Source organism: Tiliqua scincoides, chromosome 9 (genome assembly GCF_035046505.1).
Source record: "Tiliqua scincoides isolate rTilSci1 chromosome 9, rTilSci1.hap2, whole genome shotgun sequence".
In the NCBI taxonomy this organism is placed as follows: domain Eukaryota; kingdom Metazoa; phylum Chordata; class Lepidosauria; order Squamata; family Scincidae; genus Tiliqua; species Tiliqua scincoides.
Window position 1 is genome coordinate 15,821,431 of NC_089829.1, and position 24,194 is coordinate 15,845,624.

General features: G+C 47.8%; 1 protein-coding gene across 1 annotated transcript in view; it reads left to right on the forward strand.

Annotated features, from left to right (window-relative positions):
• Nucleotides 1-24,194, forward strand: part of LOC136660346 (calmodulin-binding transcription activator 1-like) — a 627,764-nt gene that overhangs the window by 383,860 nt on the left and 219,710 nt on the right. The window contains exon 4 of the mRNA XM_066637476.1: nt 11,114-11,185. Within this exon, the coding sequence (XP_066493573.1) occupies nt 11,114-11,185 (72 nt within the window). The remainder of the gene's footprint in view (nt 1-11,113; nt 11,186-24,194) is intronic.

A 24,194-nucleotide genomic window follows, 5' to 3' on the forward strand; every position in this document is an offset into this window, starting at 1 on the left:
AGTGTCATTGTTGTTTTATTTGCATCTCAGGGGAACACAGTGTAGTGGCAGCCTTGTTTCAGCTTTGTGCAGGAGAACATTCCAGTGGATGGTGCCCTCTGATTTGGCATGAGGTGCTTCCTGATGTCTGTTCAAATGGCCACCTAATGCTTTTCTGGTTGGAAAGCACACCAGTGGGGGACTCGGCAAGCTATTCAGAATGATGGGAAATCCAATTTTTCAAGCCCTGCTGCAGTAAACAGGGAGATGCTTTCATTTCCCTATCATTAATTCATTGTGATGAACTGATCATAATCAACTCATTTAGCATTAATGTGGCTGTCATAAAAAGGTAACTAAAAGCTACGGCTGCCGCTGGAGAAGAATCAACTCGAGATGATGGCTGCAGAGTGGACTTCACTCTGTACAGTTCTCTTTCTGAGTGTGCTGTTTGGTTAGGAGAAGAGTGGCCACTGGTGCCCCCGTACAAGCAATTACATGGATACACACCATGTCTTGTGTGTGGTGTACACACCACAGCCACATACACAGGGCGAACAAATTGTGTGGGTCTTCCCCAGCTGAACAGTAACTATTGGGAGGGAGCCTGTCTGTTAGGTGGAAAAGACCCATATAGTCACCCATGGCCATCTGATTCCTGGTCATTATTTTTTTAGGATCTTGAGCTTGTGTGCCAAGCCCTCCATGGGAAATGTACTTTTAATTTGTTTTTTTAACAGTTTATGTCCAGCCTCTCTTTTAATGACTCAGGGCAGCGAACAGCAAATAGTCTAACAGCCAGAGGTGGTTTTGGGCTCCGCCAGGAGCCACCTCCTAGTTTGCCGCCCCCATCCCCTGGCCCAGGAGTAATTGTGGTGACATAATCACATCACTGCAATCACTTCTGCAATCACGCCAGGAGTTGAAACCTCTCCCAGTGTGGTTCCACTCCACTCTGGGCTGCCCCTTCCTCTCCTCCAAGGCAAGACGGAACCCAAAGTGGCATGGAATCACTCCGGGAGTGGCTGCCACTCCCAGTGCAATGCTGCTCTAGGCCAAATTTTCATCTCCTCCAGAAACAAAATACGCAGCCCAGAATCGCGTCAGAGTGGCTGTTAGTAGCAGTGACAGTGATTCTCGAAGTGATTCTACGCCACTCTGGACCACCCCAGCGGCATCGTGCCGGGAGGGGCTGCAACTCCCAGTGCGATGCTGCTCTGGGCCCTGTCTTTCCTCTCCTCCTATAAAGAGGGGGCCCCAGAGCAACTTGCAACCACTCTGCCAGGTGTGCTTCTGGGTTGTTCCTTCAGGGCTGCCCCAGCAGTGGGAGGGAGGCGAGGCTGGTGGTGCCACCCCTGCAGGTGTGACATCCAGGGCATTTGTCCCCCCTTACTCCCTCAGATATGCCACTGCTAACAGCAAGAAAGATCAAATGAATACGTACACACACAGGACACATGATGTAGAGTCACATCATCAAAGGCAGCAAAACATTTGTAGAGAGGATGTCAGGCAGATCTCAAGGGGAAGGGTGTTCTGCAGCACTAGGGCCACCACTGAGAAAGTTATCTCATAAGCCCACACAGACCAGACTCCCAGCAGCACCAGAATGCACAAGAGAGTCTCTCTAAAATGTCTTGTTGGACAGACAGATTGTTTGGGGGAAGATGGTCCTTCTGATAGCTTGACCCTGAGCCAGTTAGGGCTTTAAAAGTAATAACCAGCATCTTGAAGTGTAGCCAGAAACAAACTGGAAACCAGTGCAGCCTGAGCAACAAAGGTGTGGCCTGATCATAAGGATTTTGACCATTTTGCCCATTTGAACAGCTTGCCCAAGAACGGCAAATTGGAGACTGGCCAGGAAATGTCCAATATAGTGGGACACAGGCAGGGTTTCTGCAATGGAGGAATGGATAGATAAGTGCTGATTTTCTGCAGGACAGAACAATGCCCTCTGAGTGATGCATTTGCCACACTCCCTGCCTGCTCAGGCCGTCCATCCTAGCCGTCTTTATTCTCCAGGAAGGGCAAGGGTTGAGTGCACTTGTAGATGACCTTACACTGCAAAGAATCCTGTTCACATCCTCAGGCTAAACAAGCTGAAAAGTTCATGTAATCACAGGACGGAAGGTGCCAGAGGTGTCTCATCAAGGCTGGTCAAATTGGAGGCTGAGTCCTGATGGATGCAAGCAATTTTATTCTTATAGCACAGAGCCAACTAGTGATGGTGGGCCCCCAAAATATCCTCCATCTTCTCCTGTGGCCCATGGTCCCGTAAGACCTCCCCCCCCCCCCAACGCTTAGTATCATTCTGCTGGTTGGCTCTCTGTGGATGCAGAGAAAAGCCTTTGTTGTCACAAAGCACACCTGAAAATGGGCTCCTACTCCTCTCTAGGCCTGAGCTTTCCTCCTCTGTTCTCATTGTCTCCCCAATCACCTGGCTCAAACCTTCTTAGGGAACAGTATAACTGGCTTACCCTAGGTAAGATAGCCCTGGACTTTCTCCCCTTCTCAAGACCGAACAGGATTGTCAGCCCTGTTGGCAGGAAACTCCCCCAGAGTGTGGGGGGAGAAGCATTTGAATCCACAAGGCCCCAATTAAACAGACATTCGGTGTTGCTGCAGATATCAGGAGTTGTGGCCTAATCCCCACCAGGGACTGAACTGGCTACAACAAAATGAGTGCCGCTAATCCCCTCAACCCGCAGATCACATTCCCTCTGCCCAGCACACAATACTAGGTCCAAAGTGTACTCCAGTGATTCCCAAACTTTTTTGACTGGCGGCTACCTTGACCTACTGGGCCATTGGCCACAGCTCCCAATTAGGGCTGCCATTCTACACATTGTATAGGACAACTGGTTTTTCGCGAAGATTCTGTGGCTCGCCTAGCAGGTTTCCATGGCTCCCCAGGCAGCCACTGGTGTACTCCATGAAATGTGTTGGTTTCAATTTGGGGCAATCAGGAAATCCTGAGCCAGGCCCAGGCAAGAGCCTCAAGGTGGATGTTGATGTCCCCCAGCGCTAAAGGCCTAAGAGACTTCAATGCAGTCCTGATAGGAGGCTACTGAGCAGTGAAAGGGCTGGTCTGGCAACAGAATTTCACCCAGTCTTAGGAGCCAACAGTCAAAACCAAGTCTTGGCAACGTAAGCCAGACCGGTGTACTCGTCCAGGATCAGAGAATGAATGACCCAGGCTTTCAAACCGACCAGTCTGGCCTCAGCAGCAACACCTGCAGCCCATAGGGGCTGCCAACAGCATCACTGAGAATCAGCTGCCTGAAGAAAGGCCCCGAGGAAGGAGACTCGCTCCTTGGCAGCCCTCATGTGCCTGCTCAGACACTTTTCTTGAGGAAAAGCCTCCAAGTTTACTTCTGGTGGTGCCTGTTGCTTCCACCTGTTTTTCTGGGAACAGCATTTGGAGCCTTATGTCAATTAAATCCCCTTCTCCCGCCTTGATTTCTTTAAATCCAATTGTAACATGTTATCAATTTTTTAGCTGTTATTTCACTTTATAGCCCTTAATATATTATTAATCATGGAAATCCTGCCTCAGACTCCACCAAAGAAAGAAGAAAGTTCCCCCACCTTTTTTTTTCCAAATTTATGTCTTCAACATGAATTTTATGTCTTTTTATCTGGAAATGCATTTAATTTTTATTGCAGTCTTCACTCATGTCGTCTTTATTCCAGCAATTGGATTTATGAAGATTTGTTTCCTCTGCAGCAATTCCTCCTCCTCCTCCAACTGTGTTAATTCTTCTGGAACACAAAGTTAGAGTCGCCATGGCCTGGGGTGCCCACAGCTTTTAAAGAGGCACAGTGGCTGGCCTGTGGGTGCCAGCTGCAGCCTAGAGTCACTGGGGAGTCTGCAGGAGTACTGGGGGCCCAATCCTATCCAACTCTCCAGCACCGATGCAGGCACAATGCAGCCCTGAAGTAAGGGAACAAACATTCCCTTACCTTGAGGAGGCTTACATGACTGCCTCCCCCACTGTAGGATGCCATACATGCCCCATTGGCATGACTGCACTGGGGTTGGAAAATTAAATAGGATCGGGCCCTGGGACACTCTCAGTGCATGATCAACTCACAGGGCACACATATAGTTTGACTGCAGGTGAGCTTGAAGGATTCCTCATGGGCAGTAGAGAGGAGAGAGGATCAGTGGACACGACCAGGTATGGAAATCATGCTGTGCCCAGCCATTGCTAATGGTGAACCAAAATTGAGGAGGGCCACTGTTCAGCAGCTTTGTCCTCAAAAGTTTGAGGTTCTGTCTCCAGCAGCATCTCCAGTTAAAAACAGGAAATAATCCTACTTAGGTAGAAAATAAAAGGAGTTTCTGTTGGGAACTCTGAAGAGCTCTTTCCATTGGGAAAAGGCAATACTGGGCTGGATGGAACCATTTTCTTTTACTCGTTCCCACAAAGTGAAGTTTATGAAGTTTGCTGCCACCGTATGTGGCCTTGTCTTCTGACCTTGAAGGCAGGTTCATGCAGAAGGAAGAAAGGTCCATTGATGATGAGGTGGCATGGAGCTCGGGGTTCAGAGGCCACATACTGTTGTACATGCTGATTGACTGGTGCACAGTAGAGCTGCTGCCCTCATACCTTGCTCATGGTACTCCCATTGGGGCATTTCAGTGGTCACTGTGGGAAGTTGGCTGCTGGGTGTGGTAGACCTACTGGTGCAACCTGTGCAACCAGGCTGCTCTCCTTAAAGTTCTTAAAATAACTACACAATTTATTTTATTTTCTGTTCTGAAAGTCAGCTCTTTAAAAAAAAATTGTTTGGGGCACATACGTACATTTCTGTCATGTTTTCAATGGGACATGTGTGAGAGAGCGCACATGGACATCCCCATTGTGGATGGAACTTGTCAACACACTTGACAGGAGACATGATGGTACCTATAGCTCAGGTGGTCGCGGGTTGAACAATAATGCTTCTCTGCATGTCCTTGCCGAATGCATGCAACATCTTGGGACATTCTGGGGAAAATGAAATGGTGGACAGTGGAATGAGATTGGCTTCTTCTGCCATTTGCTTCCCACCCACCTGTGGCAAAGGTTAGTTAGGAAAGACAAGGCAAGACTGATGGAGAAGTTAGGCACCCTGACCTGAATGAAACACATGGGATCCTGGAGAGGAAACCCATTTGTGCCCAGTCATTCCGCTTTGTGTTCATTTTAGGAAGAGTGGACTTGGTCATTATGGGCCTTGTTCAGTTCAGGTGTCCATTTGTCCCAAAATAAGTGGATGCATCCCTAGTCATCGGGGTCTCTCTACATGAGAACATCTCAGAGTAGCTGGTGGTGATTTTCCCTGCTGCCTTCAGTGCTGCTTGCATGAAAATTAGTTCTCCCCTGAAAAGTTCCATTCCAGCACCTCGGCCACAGGGCCGGCCCACCGCTCTGCAGCGCTCTGTTCTCCTTGCCCCTCAGGCTGAATCAGATTGGAATCCATTTAGTTAAAATTAATTTTGGAGTGATTCTCTCCTTGCGACAGGTTCTGCACCCTCCTCTCTCTGGAGACAAATGGGATTTTAATCATCCGCTCTGATCTCCAGTTAATACTAACCACATTCTCTGACTTGTCAGTGGAGCTGCGGAGGAGATGCGTGGAGCTGTCTTGCCTCCAAGGCCTGCCGGGTGCTGAGAGGGGAAAGAGAGCAGAGAACTTTCACTGCAGAGCATTGCACTTTCCCCAACAGGGGTTGTATTAACGGCTCTGTTCACTCTCCTCTGTGGCCCATGGGGTTTCAACACAGATACATTTTGTGTGGCCACTTACATACTGGACCCATAAGCTGCATAATCAGGGTCATTTTCCCCAGAAATATGTGAGAATTGAATAAACGTCTCAGGGAATCACTCAAACAAAGAAGTCTCCACTGCTGTGCAGTCAGGTGCCCCAAGAACTCCTAGCTCAGGGCTACCCCCACTGACTGGCAGAGGGTCTCCAGGCTTTCTGGCCAGAGAAGGGTCTTTCCCAGCCCAACCTAGAGATGCTGCCAGGGACAGAACCACAGAATGGAGAAGTTAAGAGGAACTGAGCACCGGGGCCGGGCTGGGCCTGTGAATTACGCTACACAAATCCAGGCCTGGAGAGGCGGATTTCCTGCCCAGGATACTTCAAGTCAGTTGCTGGACCCAGAACGGAAGCCTGATATTCCACCAAGTACAAGGAGGTTCTGTTTCAACCAGCCTAGGCTCTTGACAATTGATTTGAAGCACGACCAAAGCAGAGGCATTGCATGCCCCCCAGTGAAGAATTTGGCATTGCTCCTCCTTCCTCCTCCTCTGCCTGGTATCCCAGGTAGCTCCTGAAATCAGGCAACTGGACCAGGCTGCTGCAAAGACCAGTATCGCAAACCACGCTTTCTGGTGGGGTTGGTGTGCTCTGCTTTTCTCTCACTTGGTACTATCTGCTCCCCTTCTCCTCCTCCTGTTTTCAGCAGGGGGTGTCAGTTTTTTCCTAGACATATTTTGAAAACATTATTAAGTGTTGGCATTTTGCGTTTGTAAAAATAACTCTGCGACAGAAGCCGACGGCCTTGAAAATCCTTCTCAATTCAAGTCAACCTTGTGAGTGATTATCTTGAGCGGCAAAAGCAGCATCTCTTCTTAGTCTGTTTCCTGATAAGTGTGTCCTTTTTAATGACTCACCTGCATCTCTCCCCCTCCTGCTAATCCTGTTATGGGCCCACTAATGAAGCAAGCAGGAAAAAACTTCCATTGTTTTCAAGAATATTTTATTCTCATTTTCAAAAGGGCCTTCGGTGCTGGAGGACGATGGATCAGAACTGGTGGATACCTTTGTCTGGGATAAAATTGCTAGAATGCCTCTGTGGAGGACTGTATCTTGGCTCACAAATGGTCCTGTCCTTTCCACTGCAGCAATGTAGGGTGGATTCTTGCCCAGCAAGGCGAGGAGGAGCAACAAAGCAAGGGAGCTGCCCAGTGCTGGCTTGCCCGTGAGACTGACTGTTGCCTCAGGCTGCAGTTTGAGAGGGGCACTCACTCCTGCCTGCCTGCCTGCCTGCCTCCTCCATCTCTTGCAGCTCTCTGTATTTGGAAAGGAAAGCATGGAAGTATCAGAGACGCTTCTCTTCCCATCCAGAGAGCAGAGTGGGAGGAGGAACAGTGTGGGGGCTGGCACACCCCCAGGCCAGAAGAGGCAGCATTTTGCAAGTTGGCTCAGGCAGTGGAAAAACTTGGGCCAACCCCAGAGCTATTTATCTAAGGAGCACGTGAAGCTGGGTGAAGATTGCTGGGCAGCAGCAAATCCAGACACATGTAGTCATCTATACTCATGATGAGGCTGTTCTGAAATGCTTTGGAGACACCACTGGGGGTCAGAGTCACAGTGGTGCTCATCATAAGTTTCACTGTGGCCAGACTGTGTGTTATGTGAAGACGTGTCTTGGTATTTTCCTTTTTTCAAAAGGAAGGATTGTGCAATGGGGCACACCAGCAGCAGGAGTCTGGGGGAGGGTCTAGCATTTTGCTCTGCTACTCACACCCTTTGTGAAAGGTAGATGCTTCCATTGAAAGGCAGTAGATGAAAGACCCAAAGGCACAGCATTAGCATGTGAGCACAGAGTTCCAGGAGCTTATAGACTGCAGCTGTCTCCACTCAAAGAAGTGGCCACTCAGTGTGCTCCTCCCTTGCCAGGTGCCAGAGGGGTCTGCTTCACCTGAATACCTTTTGAAGAGAAGCAGTGGCAGGAGAGGGTCTTGCTCATGGGCTTCTCAAAGGTTAACCACTACAGCAGTCAAGACGCTGGGCTAGATGGGTCCCTGTTGGCCTAACCCAGCAAGGCTCCCTCCTCTGATGTCTTTGTGTGTTCTTGGCCATCACCCTATCTAGACATCCAGGTATGGGGCGATCTCTGAAAAAAAATTCTCTGCCCCAGGAGACTGTGGTTTGCAGCAATCCATAGCACTCCTGGGGGGGGGGGGGAATTCAGCAGCTAAAGATGAGGCAAGAGCAGCCTGGTATTTATTTCAGCAGCACAGGACAGGTTGCAAAAGTGCTGCCCTGACTGAATACTTAACTTAATCCTCAGCTTTACGGCATCTGTTGTAGCTTTTTTTACACAGTTTTAAAATATTTACTGTATATGTAACTCTTAATAGAGTTAATATTTTAAAATGCTTTGGCTCTGCGGGTGGCTGAGGCAGTACTGAGAAGAGAAAAAAACTAACGGGATCTGTGAATAATAGCCCAGAATCAGTGGAGGTCTGTCACCTTTTCCATCTGTTCTCCTCTTGCAATCTTGGAGCAAATTCAGTATTTTCCATCAGGAACCTCATGTAAGAAGGTTCCATGTGCTGGTGAATCTGACTTCTCTTCCTAAACTGCTTAGGGCCCAATCCTATCCAACTTTCCAGTGCCAGTGCAACCATGCCAACAGGGTGCATGTTGCTTTCTGTGGGGGGGGGGGAGGGGGGCAGCAGTCACAGAGGCCTCTTCAAGGTAAGGGAATGTTTGTTCCTTTACCTTGGGGCTGCTTTGCCGCTGCTTCAGTGCTGGAAAGTTGGATAGGACTGGGCTCTTGGCTGGTGTGTGCTGGGGAATTAGGGCCGAATCCTATCCAACTTTCTGGCACCAGTGTAGCAAGGCAGCCCGAAGTAAGGGAACAAAGGTTCCTTTACCTTTAGGAGACCTCCATGACTGCCCCCCACCCACCCAAGGATGCAGGGCACACCTCACTGGCATGGCTGCACCAGTGCTGGAAAGTTGGATAGGATTGGGCTGTTACTCTTGGAAAGCCAAGTTGGAGAAGGAAGTGAGTTTGGTGGGACCAGCAACTGAGAGAGAACCCCTGCAACTTTCCTTATCCCCTAAGAATGGCATGGAGGATTAGCACTGCTTTGAAGGGTGGCTATTGCTTTGCCCAGCAGTTTAATTCTCGGTTGTACCTTGTCGTCCCAGCACATGGTCTGAGGACCCACGCTGAAGCCATTTGGCTGAAGTAAAACAGGTCCAGCTCTTGTCATAGTCTGGATGGGAGACCCCACATGATCATCCTGCCCTCTGTGATGTAAGAAAGGCAGACGTGAGTGTAGTAAATAAATTACTGCTTTTGTTTAGAAGTTTTTAACTGGTTTCTCTTGGATTTCTATTTTAAGGCTATTGTGATTTTATTTTGTTTTGTTATGCAGGTTTTAAACTGCCTTGGGCAGTGCCAGGTTGTGTGCAGCTCTGCCAAAAACAGATGTGCTGTATCCAGCAGGTGGGACAGATCTGGAGGCTTCAGCAGGGAAAGGAAATTTAAATCCCCTTACTCTGCCATGCAGGTCTCCCTCCCCACTGTGGGTATCTCCAGACCTGTGCTAGCAATTTTGTTAGTACCAGTCTGAAGAGAGAAAGGGGGCAGGGAGGCACAGGGAGAACTTTTGTTCTGTTGCTAGCCAGAGCCAATAGGATTCAGTTGCCAGTTACTTAGGGAAAGGCAAGTTTTGTGTTTTTATTTTAAATTTGCTGCTGTATTGTTCTTATCTATTTTACACTGTATCTTGTCCTTTCCACATTTTTTGAAAGCCCCCTCATACAAACTTTTAGAGAGGGTGGGTAAACATTCATGACATAATGTAATTCCCCAGATTTCAGTGGGTAGGAAGACTTTTTTTTCTTTGTCTGCTGCTTCTTAAAGTCTCAGGGTCCAATCCTATCCAACTTTCAGCACTGGTGCAGCTGTAATGCAGCCTCGGGGTAAGGGAACAAATGTTCCCATACCTTGAGGAGGGCTCTGTGACTGCCTTTCTATCACAGGATGCAGTGCATGCCCCCTTAGCACAGCAGCAACGGCACTGGAAAATTGGATAGGATTACAAGGAAGAATGAAAATACTTTCTTAGTAGGAAATGCATTTGTGGGCTTGATCATATGCAGAACTTTTAAACAGATAAATTAGAATAGATAGATAAAATAGATAAACTTTTAAATAGATTCCTGTTCTTGATTTTTGTCCCAACCTCCATGAACAATTTTATTGGAAAATTCTAATCCATTGCAAAATTGGATTGGCTCCATGCTCTGACATTGAAGTTTCAGAGTCTTGCTACTTCACTTTCTTGTTTGGCTATTCCCTTGTTTCACTTTCTTGTTTGCCTTCTTGGCCAACTGAATATTAGCTGCTTGGGAGAAAGGAGATGATCTTGCCAATATACATCACAGTATCTCTGTTGGATCTCCCTCCTTTCATGGTGCAGCAGTAACAATACCTCTTCAGTGCTCAGCAGACCTGACCTGGAGGTGCTTACAGTTTGCTATTAAGAGCACGTATAGATAGGGCATGCATACTAAGTCTTGCCAGATGTCTCTCAGGAACTAATCCTCTATGGACCTGAGCCCTGTAATCCTGCAATAATTTGTTGTTGTTATTGTTATACAATGAATGAATGAATGGTTAAAATTACCTTTCTGACACCCTTCTGGTGAGATTTCCGTTAGCGGCTGGCTGGCCATTGTTGGACCTTGCAGGGCAGTTCATGAAGCACTGCTGCTTTTCATATCACAAGATCTCTGGTTTCAGGCTGGAGGTGTCGGGGGGGGGGGGGCATTGTGGTAGGCGTGGCAGAGATGCAGGTCAGGCAACAAGTGTTTCAGCACCACGGAAAGTGCACTATGGCTGGATGCCAGATTGACTGACAAGCAGAGAACTCAGCCTGTGGCTTCAGCACTAGCCTGGGGGCAATGGTGGGGGTGCGATTTGAGGGGGTTAAGCAGTCCTGCAGTGAGGTTCATGCGTGAAGCCTCATCTTGAGCCTCCTGCTCAAGAGTTAAAGAGCTGCACTCCATTATGCAAGCACGTACTCCATAACAAGGCTTGGAGTGCCTCCTGTCACCCTTGGCCTGGCATGATGGGTTTGTGGGGTGGAGCAATAATAATCAGAATTTTGGTAGGAAATGTCCCACTCATGGCAGCTGAATTCTCTAAGGGCAGCAGTGAGTGGGATAAAAAAGTATTTAATGTTGTTTCCTTTATAAGTGTCCCTATCCATGAGTGGCCTTTCTCTAACTGCAGCAGAGGAACTCAAGAGAAAGCTAGCTGCAGCTCACACTCTGTCGCTTGTTCTCCTTCTCTAATGCCAAATCTCCTCTTTCTTCCCTCTGTCTTTAGTGCCTCTACGGCTGCTATGTCCATTCCTCCATCATCCCAACTTTCCACAGAAGGTGCTACTGGCTGCTTCAGGTAAGACTCATGGTGTTTGACTCTTGGGATGAGAAGCTTGTTGAGGTTGTTGGATGGATCAGGCTGACACTGGCTTGGGGGAGGGTTCTCTTTTCTTACTGTGTCCTTGCTGTCTGTTTTGTTTCTCTCTTGGTTGAAAATGGAATGGTGCCTGCACTGTGGTGAGCTGCAGTCATTTGCTAGGAGAAACCGGTCTCTTGTGGGCCAATATGAAATTTTGCAGAGCAAACTCTGGGAGCGCCGTGAGGCATGAGAAACCTCAGGAGGATGGCCTTTAGGGTTCAGCAATTTGTGCCAAACACTAGGGGAAGGGGGCAGAAGGAAGAGAATCTGGCTGGCCTTGATCAGAGGACAAAATGGCCAACAGTGCTTGAATTCTGAAGGATATGTGATATGTGGGGTTGGTGGCTTTTCTTGGGCTGCAAGTTCTTTGAGCCAAGGATGGTATGGGCCTCCTTTGGAGTCCAAGCCTGACTCCTCTTGAGTCTGGAATGAAGGAGAAAGGGAGCCAGGCCTGACTGGATGAGAGCACTGTGCTTCCTTTTTCTGCCCACAGCTCCCTCATTTCGCCAGACCTGATGGGGGACATGCAGGCTTCACTCCACCCACACTTCTGTCCAATCATGGGTCCAGAATTGGCTGTGGACTCGAGTCCCAGTATACAGATAACCAAGCCCTACAGCCTTGCCAGGCTTCCCAGCTGTTTGTTCTTGATTCTTTCTTGTTGCTGTCATGTTCACATTTCTGGGTAAGGTAAAGAGAGGAAGCCCTCTAGTCCCCTCCCATTTCCGGGTGGACTGTTGCATCACAAGTAAGCAGGAATGGTGATGCTGAACAGTCTCTCATCACTTTTGTTCTGTGCATGTCATTGTGATCCAAGGTGCACGGAGAAGTGTGTCATGCTGCAGGAGGTATGCATCGTGGCCTCTTCTGGCATTGAATGGGCTATGATTGCTTATCAGACAGTGCTAGGGTGTTGTGGGTGCCAGGCAGGTGCTGCTGACTGACCACTGCGTTTTGCACTGTGAAGGAAACCAGGCCAACATTGACCTTGGTGGGTCTTTCCTTGCTACTGTTGGTTGGGTAAAGCTCTGTGTTGAACAACGAAAACTGTCATGGGGGGAATTGGAGACTGCTCACTTCTCCACCGGTACTGTGACATGGGCAGAAGGGAAGAGGCACCAGTGTGGAAACACAGAGATCTTCATCTCCTTTCTTTTTCCTCCCATCCTCTCCCAGCGTCGCCTGCCATAATTTGGAATAGAGCGGGGCTTTCAGGCTTACTGCAGTCCGTAGGAAATTCAGTATGCTGGCACATAAGAGCAGCAGCTTTTTGTGGGTGCCATAAATGTAGCAGAGTACTGTATTTCCATGTTCTGAAACCCATTTGGTCTCCTAATTTATCATAAAAACTCCAGGTTCCGTCTAGATCGTGAATGGCCTTCTTTGTAGACAACCCTTCTGGTAGGGTACCCAGACATCTGAGCTTGCACTGAAATAAAAGTGTTGGCCTCTCTAGACCAGCAGTGCCTTCCAGCAAGGGTCTCCCCCTGCCCTGCCCACTGAGAACCTGAGAACCTTTTAATTGGAGGTACTGCAGGCTGAAGCAGAGCAGGGCCTGGGTGCTGAACTCCAGTCCCTGTGAGTCACACACCTTTCTTGTCCTCCACATTGGTCTCAAGGAAGGAGTTTTGGACTTGGACAGTCCAGGTCTGTCTTTCTGTGTCTTGTTAGTTCTTCACGGAAATTAGAAAGTTGATTTGGTGGCAGTATGAATCTATGTCACATCCTGCAGAACAGACACCCACCAGGGTTAGGCTAGCAAAAGACACACACCAAGGGCAGGAGCAGCAGGTGGTTCTTATTGAGGCAGAAGCTGCCAGGGGTTGGGCAGCCCAATGATTGAATGGCCAGGGGGCAGCAGTGCCATTAGGAGCAAGCTATGATGCAGTTGATTCAGATTGGGTCGTGGCTGACCAAACTCTTCTTTTCCCAAAGGCTTGGGAGTAGGTTGGTCATTTTCAGCTCCTGTTATGAGCCCTGTCAGACACCGTTACCCTCTTGGTGACATCACTGGGAGCATTAGGGGACCCCATCCCTCCTCACAACCCGTCTTGCAAATCTCCTCAGCTGGCTGCTCCTGCTGCATGCTCAGTGATTAGCCTCCTCTCATGCTTCTGGCCTCCCCAACCAGAGACCTTCAGAGAAGCCACCAATAGCTGGAGTGGTTGATGGCTTCATGTCTGGGAGATTAGGGACTCCTTTTTTGAGAGGTACCAAGTTCAGAGGGGATAGCCTGCTGTCCCCAGCATGCAGGGAACTATGTAACTTGCCCACCCCATGTTGGCCTGTAGTGCAGGGTTTGTCAATCTTCTTCCACACAGGTGCCAGACATCAGGTCTGTCAATAAGAACACATGCATGTTTGATATGCATACTTGAACCTCCCGATTAGGCCGTACTGCTAAGAAGAAAGAGATGGGCATGGCACGGAGAGACACCTGCCCAGACATTGACAATCAGTGGAAGCTTCTGTGCTTGGTCAGCTTACACTAAACCTTACAGAGATGGAATTGCACACTTCAGTTCTTTTTTTAGGATGACCATGAACTGAGTGGATATATCTTTTTGGGACTATGGGCCAGATGATTTCGGGTGGCAGACCAGATTCAACCCATGGGCCACAGGTTGCTGACCCCTGCTATAGTATCTTTTCCTCTGAGCCCTGTAGTTACTGGCCTTTGGGGATGTGCTTGGAACACCAGTCAGCTGCCCCCCTCTTTAGCTTAACCACCTGGAACCTCAAAGGACACCAGCCCTCTTATCACACTGAAGGTAGAACCAAGGTATCCACCAAGGTAGAACATGGAGGTGTGAGAGGGGTACGTACGTAAAGTGAGTTGCCTGTGGTGACCACTGTGCCTGGCTGGCCTCAGCTGGATGCAGCCAGACTCTCACCAAGGGGGGGGGAGGGAGATTCCCCCCTCCCTTTGTGCTTGGGGCCACTTAACATATCACAGTTCAGCAAATTGCCTGCACAGACCTGGAGCCACAAAAGTGTTTGTGAGGGTCCAGCTTGCCTTGGGCAGCAGCTCATTTGATTATGTAACGTCCATCTGTGCTGGTGCCAGTGATGGATGGTGTGACACCAAGCTCCAAATGAAATTCCAAGTGTAATCTGTGCTATTGTGGCACCAGTTGAGACAATTGAAGCCTCCTCTCCCCTCCTCTGTGCTTCTTTCTTGACCCTCCTCCCCCACCATCCAATTTTGCCCAAGGAGAAATGTGAGCCTACCTTCCTGGAGCCTTTCCAGGCCAAGCCTTCATCAGAATACATGGATGGCTGACCGAAAACTAATTCCAGAATCCACTGCCCGAGAGTGGATTCCCAGGAATCCCTTTGGTCTGCTAGCCTCACCCCTTAAACACAAGGCCATTTTCTCAAGATGACTAAGGCAGAGTTTGCACAAATTGCAATAGGTGAGACAGGTGCAGGACTCTTACAGTTTGTTGTGGGATGTCATGGATTGAGAGCCCCCCCCCCCATGAAACAAATCGTCAAACCACAGAAAACCTGCACCGAACCCTATGTTTACAGCATAGCCTCCCATGCAAGATTGGTGGGAAGGTTAGTGGAATCACTGTAGTCACTGCAGCATATCCGTTAGAAGTGCTTTCTAGGTGTCAGGATTGCTACCTGGTTGCTTGGCCTCTGAGTGAGACCTGCTTTTGGCACTGATTTGCAGGCTTGCCTTGTGCTTCTGCTTGTTGTTATATTGGGGAAAGGCAGCTGAGCTGTCAGCTTCAGTGTATCCTGGTCATGGATCTCCTCCTTTCTGCAAATGTCTGCTTGTCAGCTTCTTAGGTCGCTTCACCTCGGATCAGAGATGTGATTAGGATTCAGGCAGGTCGCCTGGAAACCCATTCCTCTACAAGCCCATTTGCGAGAGATGATGCAGGGGGTGCAGTCTATTGCGGGAAGCTGGATTGCTTTAATCAGCCCCAAGGTTGTGGCTTCATTGTGTTGAAGTAGAAGCTTGTGATTCATCCACAAGCTTCTCGATGGAAATGGGTGTCCTTCGATCATGTCCTCAAGGTTACTACACAACTTGGGAAAGGAAAGAGAGAGACAGAGAGGGTGACGGTGGCCAGGAGCGGCTAATCCTCTTTCCGACACCTGTCCCAGGCGTCAAGGGTGAAAGCGGGGATAAGGAAGACAGAGAGCCCTTGTCGTGCCCAGCGAAGCGCCGAGGAAGAGTGGAGGAGTCCTTGCCACTGCCGGCTATATTTTAAGAGGGTGACAAGGGGGGATTCAGGGGCTTGGGTTGTCTAAGGGATTCCTGAGCACCCACCAACTATATGTCATTTCAAAAGTGAGGGGTTGCAGCCAGCTGTACCACTTTGGGGTTTTGAGTCTGAAAATTAGGCATTGCAGCTGACACTAGCCTTGACTTTCAAAAGTACCTAGAACCCCAGAGCACCCCAGATTCTGCTTCTGTCAGTAAGGAGCAGCACTGGAAAAGCCTGAGTATACATGTGGGGTGTAGATGCAGCTTCTGATTGCCTGACCTCAGCTGCCCCGAACCTTGCATATTTTCCTTCCTCCAGTCTAGGAACATTTTGTCGTTGTCCCCGTCCCACCCACCCACCCACCCACCTACCTTTTCTTCTCAGGAGTGATTCAAGCCCAACTATTTATAAACTCCCTGACGGTTCACCTCCCTGTCCAGAACTGGGCTGCTTGTTCATGGCAGGTGCTTGTTAAAATTAGAAAATAACTTTAAAAATTCATGTGCCTTCCCTGGATGTTTTTGGCCTTGTGCTCTCCAAGCAGAGCTATTCCCAAGTCTGCTTTTCCCTTTCGTGACCTGTGAGCGTTTTGGGTATGGCAGACGAGTGGATGTTCCACATTGCATTTCCCCCACAGACACTTTCCTGCTAATGCCTGTAGGCAGGTAGGTTAAGCAAGTTCACCCTTCTGTCCTCAGGCCAAAGCAGGCTGCCTTATTGCTCGAGAGGCAGGCTGGAGTATGCCTTGTGGTAGAGCACTGGCTGTGCGCTCAGTCAGTGTGGATAGTGCCGAGTCACATCTGCACATTAGGCAGTGTTGCAGCAACATCATCATTCGTGCTCCTTGTAAACTTCCTTGCAACTGTATCACGATCTGGACAGGGGAGGGGGTTGCCGTGAGGGTCCTGAGGGGTGGGAATATACACACAACAGTCAAAATGCAGATACAGGTGAACTTATTGCTTTGGCAAGTGTTTAATTTTAATTTTATAAAGCTTAAATGTAAGAGCCAGTTTGTTGCCCCTCATCCCAGGGCTTTTTCACTAAATGCCCAGAACACCAGTCAGTGGACTAAAGTCAGTTGGGCAGAGTCCTGCCTGTTAGAGTTGCAACCCTTTGTCTGGTAAAGAGTTGTATGGAACCTTGGATGAGCAGGCACACAGAACAGCACACACCAGCAGAGTTCTTTGAATGCAGTGGTTATATTTCAGAGCAAGGGTTATCACAGGTAGAGTAATCAGTAAACAGTCCTAGTCAGCACGATGAGCAGTCAGTCCATAAACAAATCCAAATCGGTTTTCCAAGATACACAGTCAAAGTTCATTCCATGGTCAGTATCAACATGTATATACTCACATCCAGCCTCCCACGTTACTGGCAGCAGTTCAGTAGTCTCCTACTACATTCCTACTGCTGCACTGGAAGCTCAGTAGACCAAACATTAAGTAGTTGGAGTGGCCAATCAGTGTAGGCTAAGCCACACCCAGGGTGAGGCAGTCACAGGTGTTTGCTGATCCTGCTGACTCCAGCAATCTGCACCTGTTCCTGAACCACCTAGTTGGCTGTGTTTCTGTCTTACCCAGAACATAGACCTGACATCCTCCTCCTTGGTTCAGGACATTTATCCTGCTCAGACCCTTAGCCCCAGCATCATACAGTTTTCTTGATGCTTAATTGTGGATTGCACTTGTTAGTGCGTCCGCCACGTTTTGGCTGGACTCGCAGTAGGTCAGGGAGATAAGACCATCAGAAACACATTGCTTTACATTATGGAAGCGCACATCAGTGTGTTTCGATCTCCCCCTTACGCCAGGTGTCGTAGCCATCTGTATGGCCGCCTGATTGTCTTCCATCACGTTAATGGGTTTTGGCACTTGTATGCCAAGATCCATTTGCAGTTGGTTGTGCCAAATAAGCTCGGTGCACATTAGACTCAGTGCAGCAAATTCCGATTCACATGTTGACAAAGACACATGTCTTTGTTTCACAGTTTTCCACCCGATTAAGGCTCCAGCTAGAAACAGTGCCATTCCCGAGGTAGATTGCCTAGTTTCAGTGTCTGTGGCAAAGCTTGCATCTACATATGCGGTGAGTCTCAGATCACCCTTAGGTTCTAGGTACAAGGACATGTCTATTGTCTGTTTCAGGTACCTTAATATATGCTTTGCTGCTAGCCAATGTCTCTGCGTGGGTTGGTTTGACGCTCTGGCTAACAAATTGCACGCCATAGCGATGTCTGGCCTCGTCCATTGGCTAAGGTACATCAGACTCCCCAGTAATGACTTGTACATTGTGGTATCGAACATGGGACTGGGTGTATTATCTTTATCAAAACCAGTCACCATAGGAGTCTTCACCCCATTACATTGCTCCATGTTGAATTTCTTTAGCAATAGGGCTATTTTTTCTCTTTGCGAGATCTTATAGCCGTTAGACACCTCCGTAATTTCCACCCCAACATATTTGCATATCTTACCCATGTCCCTTAACGTAAACCTTTTTCTCAGTACCTCAACTAGTTCATCTGCTTGTTCTGTTGTTTTGCACAGTATAGCTAAATCATCCACGAAACATAGTACTATGCATTTTTGCTGGCCTTTACCCCTGGTAAACACACATGGGTCAGCTATACCTTGGTGGAAACCTTCGTCTTTCAGTGTCTTAGAAAGGCATTGGTTCCATTCAAACCCTGATTGCTTGAGCCCATATAGACTCTTCTTAAGTAACCAGAATTTCTTATCATTTTCAGGAGTTCCTGTAGGTTTTCGCATGTAAATGGTATGTCTTAGAGGTGCATGCAAATAAGCAGTTTTTATATCAAGATGTCTGATCACATAATCCTCCTTTGCCGCTATTACCAGAGCACTATACAGTGAACTGTTTCGAAGGGTAGGTGCAAACAGTTCGTCATAGTCAGTTGCATCTTGCCCAAACCCTTGTGCAACTAACCTAGCCTTGCACTTGGTTTGAAAATTTGCATCCCTTTTTACTTTGAAAACCCATTTACACCCAATCGCCTTTTCCCCAAGTGGGAGATCAGTCTCTTCATAAACATCCAATTCAGACATGGATTTTAATTCAGAGTTCATGGCATCTTTCCAGGCTGCTTGTTCCTCTACGGGCATGTCCTTTATGGAGTCGTAGGAGGAAGGTTCAACGAATGCCTGACAAACAGTCCCTGGTTTAAACCGGTCAGGTTCCTTCCTTTCCCTAGTTGATCTACGAGGTATAGTGATTTCCTCCTCCTCAGGTTGTGTAGCTGGTGTTTCAGGCTCAAGCTCAGGTTGGGGTCTACTTACATCCATATCAAGGGATGTCTTGCTTTCCATAGGCTCCTCCTTCAGTGTTGGAAGTTGCCTTTTAGGTGATTTCCCTTTAACAGGGACAGTTTTCTATGGTTGTTTTCCATTGTGGTCTATCATCGGGTAGGAAGTGGAGACACAGGGGCCTAAACGTTCCCACCCCGTAGTATCTTCCAAGAACTTTGCACTCGCACTGATCACAGTGGCCTTAGAGTGCAAATACCCAAACCTGTAAGCCTTATGGTTTGCATCGTAACCAAGGAAATACATTTTCCTGCTCTTTTGTTGCCCTTTGCGTCTCAGTGCTTTAGGGATATGGACATATGCGGGGACACCAAACACATGTAAATAGTCCAGAGAGGGTGTCCTCCCGTGCCGGAGCTTGTACGGTATCTGTCCAGTACCAGAATTCCAGATTGCATTTAAAGTATGCTAAGTGCACATCATTGCTTCGCCCCAATACTTAAAGGGTAACCCACTGTCCTTTATCATACAGAAAGCCATATTTTGTAATGTCTGGCCCCGCCTTTCACAATGTGCATTGTGCTGCGGTCGGTACGGGGCTGTCAAGCGATGTTCAATGCCACTGTCTTTTAGTAACCTTTCAAACTTCAGATTAACAAATTCTCCTCCCCGATCAGTAATGATGGTTTTTGGCAGCTTGCTTGTCTTTCTTTTCACAAACTTAAGCCAGTACTCTACAGTCTGGCTTGTCTCTGCCTTTGTTTGCATCAGATAACAGAAAGCATAACGAGAAAAATGATCCTCAATGGACAATACAAATCTTGCTCCCCCCATGCTGGGAGAGAATGGCCCAATCAAGTCCATGAAGATTAGGTCCAGGACCTCTTTAGTTTCATAATTACCAGGCTTCCTGGTGGGTGCAGCCTTGGACTTCACAGCTTTGCACACCTCACAGTTCAGGTATAGGCCACAGGGTTTTAATTTTATCCCTTCAGAATGTTCAACAGTCTTTCTGAGGGCTGGGAAACACGCATGACCAAGTTGACGATGTAACTTATGAATACAGTCTTTATGCGCTGGCTCATGAGTAAACACAGACCCCACAGTTGCCTTTGAAGTGGTGCTGAACAGATACAACTCACCACGCAGTTCAGCAGTGGCCACATGCCTAGCATCCTTCTTTATCACACACTCCTTCTCAGTGAATGTCAGAGTGTATCCTTGCCTTGTCAATGCAGCAACAGACAGGAGTTTATAAGTGAGGTTAGGCACATAAACCATTTCAAGGGTTCTGTTCAGTATAGGTAGAAAGACCTTTCCTTTCCCACATACATTGGCAGTGACTCCATCAGCAAGCGTGACACACTGGTTGTTCACTGCCTCAAACGTTTTAAACAGTCCCTTGCTATTGGAAATGTTTGCCTGGCCCCACTATCAATTACAAAGCAATCAACACAGTCCTTTGTTTCTTTGGTGACTGTCAAATTCACCCCTCCTCCTTTGCCAGAACGCAGGGGTTTCTTGCCTTTCTTGGAAAGACAGTCCTTAATTAGGTGAGAAGTGCTTTGGCATCGAAAACATCTTTTCACAGCATAAGCCTTTGCAGACTCAACAGGGTCAAGGTCACATTCCACAGCTGCTTTCACTTTGTGCTGAGCTGAGGAATGCTGCTTGTTATCTCAAAGCACTCTGTTGTCTTGTCTCCTCCTTTCCTCATCAAGGAGTCAACTGGTAAGGCTGGGTATTGTCAATTCTGCTCATGGCATCACTTCCAGGTTTGCTATAAATTGGTCATAGCTTTCATCTAGTGAGCACAGAATGATGTACACTTGCTAAAGGTCAGTAAATATTAGCTCATGTTCTTGGAGTTCCTTTAGAGTTCATTTCATAAACTCCAGGTGATTAAGCATGTTTCCTCCTGTTTGGAGGCGAGCCCGGAGCAATTTTTGCATTAGGTGTATCTATGCACCGACACTGTCCCTTACATAAATAGCCCGTAGGGCATCCCAGCAGTCCTTTGCTGAGGTTAGTCCATCTATACGGACCAGCTGCTGATCCTCCAAAGTCAGGCCAATAATACACAGAGCCTTTTCATTGTCCCTGTGGTAGGCCTGTATAAGTTCTGCATCATCTTCCTCATTGAGGGCTCCCAAATCTGGTGGAGCAACTACCACATTCCACAGGGCCTCACGCTTCAGTAGCAATGTAACCTTGCGAGACCAAGTGGCATAGTTATGTCCATTTAACCGGGTTGTCAGGAACCCAGAGGCTGTGACTGCACTCATCTCCATGCTCTCTCGAGTTGTAGCCTCCTGTAGCTTTAACAGCAACAGCAACAGTAGCTCTTGTAGCTCACCAGCCCACCAATTCTGCAGTTGCTGGGCCCATAACCTTTGTTAGAGTTGCAACCCTTTGTCTGGTAAAGAGTTGTATGGAATCTTGGATGAGCAGGCACACAAAACAGCACACACCAGCAGAGTTCTTTGAATGCAGTGGTTATATTTCAGAGCAAGGGTTATCACAAGTAGAATAATCAGTAAACGTTCCTAGTCAGCACGATGAGCAGTCAGTCCATAAACAACAAATCCAAATCAGCTTTCCAAGATACACAGTCAAAGGTTGGAGGCCAGGAAGCAGAGAGTGGGTGTCAATAGGCAATTTTCACAATGGAGAGAGGTGAAAAGTGGTGTGCCCCAAGGATCTGTCCTGGGACCGGTGCTTTTCAACCTCTTCATAAATGACCTGGAGACAGGGTTGAGCAGTGAAGTGGCTAAGTTTGCAGATGACACCAAACTTTTCCGAGTGGTAAAGACCAGAAGTGATTGTGAGGAGCTCCAGAAGGATCTCTCCAGACTGGCAGAATGGGCAGCAAAATGGCAGATGCGCTTCAATGTCGGTAAGTGTAAAGTCATGCACATTGGGGCAAAAAAATCAAAACTTTAGATATAGGCTGATGGGTTCTGAGCTGTCTGTGACAGATCAGGAGAGAGATCTTGGGGTGGTGGTGGACAGGTCGATGAAAGTGTCGACCCAATGTGTGGCGGCAGTGAAGAAGGCCAATTCTATGCTTGGGATCATTAGGAAGGGTATTGAGAACAAAATGGCTAGTATTATAATGCCGTTGTACAAATCTATGGTAAGGCCACACCTGGAGTATTGTGTCCAGTTCTGGTCGCCGCATCTCAAAAAAGACATAGTGGAAATGGAAAAGGTGCAAAAGAGAGTGACTAAGATGATTACGGGGCTGGGGCACCTTCCTTATGAGGAAAGGCTACGGCGTTTGGGCCTCTTCAGCCTAGAAAAGAGACGCCTGAGGGGGGACATGATTGAGACATACAAAATTATGCAGGGAATGGACAGAGTGGATAGGGAGATGCTCTGTACACTCTCACATAATACCAGAACCAGGGGACATCCACTAAAATTGAGTGTTGGGCGGGTTAGGACAGACAAAAGAAAATATTTCTTTACTCAGCGTGTGGTCGGTCTGTGGAACTCCTTGCCACAGGATGTGGTGCTGGCGTCTAGCCTAGACGCCTTTAAAAGGGGATTGGACAAGTTTCTGGAGGAAAAATCCATTATGGGGTACAAGCCATGATGTGTATGCGCAACCTCCTGATTTTAGAAATGGGTTATGTCAGAATGCCAGATGCAGGGGAGGGCACCAGGATGAGGTCTCTTGTTATCTGGTGTGCTCCCTGGGGCACTTGGTGGGCCGCTGTGAGATACAGGAAGTTGGACTAGATGGGCCTATGGCCTGATCCAGTGGGGCTGTTCTTATGTTCTTAAGTTCATTCCATGGTCAGTATCAACATGTATATACTCACATCCAGCCTCCCACGTTACTGGCAGCAGTTCAGTAGTCTCCTACTACACTCCTACTGCTGCACTGGAAGCTCAACAGACCAAACATTAAGTAGTTGGCGTGGCCAATCAGTGTAGGCTAAGCCACACCCAGGGTGAGGCAGTCACCGGTTTTTGCTGATCCTGCTGACTCCAGCAATCTGCACCTGTTCCTGAACCACCTTGTTGGCTGTGTTTCTGCCTTATCCAGAACATAGACCTGACATGGAAGACTGCCTCAAACAGTTATGGGCTCTTCTTTCTGGCCCCAAGATAAAGAGGGAAATAAACATGATACACAGTTCTAAAAGCATGTAAAGAATGGAGTGGTTTTCTCATGGACTCCATAGGAAGACAAATCGTTTCTAAGATGACCCCAAACACATTGTCAAGGATTGAGGTTCTGCTTTCAGCAGTGACATCAGAATGGCGTGCCCTCTGATAAAAGGTCCTCTCCAATTAAACTCCTATTTACACATCCCCAGCTTAATCTGCAATAATAAGCTGATCAATTAATTCTTCTGAATTAGCACTTTAAGCTCCATAATTCCCCTTTTCATAGAACAAGCGCCTGGACCGAAGTGGCAGAATCTTCCCACCACAGCAGCAGCAGTTTGTGAAACTGCACAATTGGAAACCTCCCATAATCCATCTGGGGTTGGACTGTAGTCCTTGAAGGGGCTCTTGATTGTCTGAACGCTCCTGCACTCATGATAAAGGCTTCTTGCAAATCTCCCTGAGCTGCAGGTTAGCTAAAGCAGGTTTTGTCACACCTGGCACTGTACAGCACCTTGCACATTCTTGGACATCTGTACATGCTCCACTGACCTCCCGCACAAAGGCCACTAAAAGCTCCAGTCTCCACACTTCCAAGCCTCCACATCTGTCAGGGTCAAAAGAGGAGCTACCAGTGACCACATTCTGACCTAGAGCAGCAGTGCCAAGTGCTTACTCCCTTCTCCTCTCTTTCCTTTGTTTGGACATGCAGCTTACCGGGAAAAACCTTGGTAGTTTGAATCCACTGCCACCAGCCCAGTCAATCAGGCTAGCCAGAGGGGCTCCCTGGGCAGAACCCTCCTCCTAAAACTATACTGAACCTCAGGGGTCTCTATCAAAATCATTCTCACAGTAGCACAGGCAGAGTGAAGAGACATGACAATCTACTGATTTTTCATTAACAAGGCAGACTCAGAATAATATGCAAAGAGTTTTATAAAATGCTGATAAAATAAAAAAGATAACAGAACAAGAAAATGAATGAGGATAATCAAATTTGGCAAAAAGGGGTTAATTCAAAATGGAAAGAGCATTCCAGTGAGGCAAAATAGCAGTCTAGCAACCTTATAAATGGCCAGCAGATGGCGATGAGATGTGGCCAACTCTCTCCCATGCTTGGTTGAACTCAATGCTAGCCAGGAGTTTTTTGAATGAACTTGAAATGAGCTTGTAACGTACAGAGAGGAGACAGATTTAAAATCAAAATAAAGTTCTTATGGTTTCTAAGTAAATACTGTAAATACTGTTTGCACCTTTGATGATAGAAGCACCAACTCTTTACACTCACATACCACAAGGGCCTCTTCTCCCGAGAACCCACTGAGGGCCCAGTCC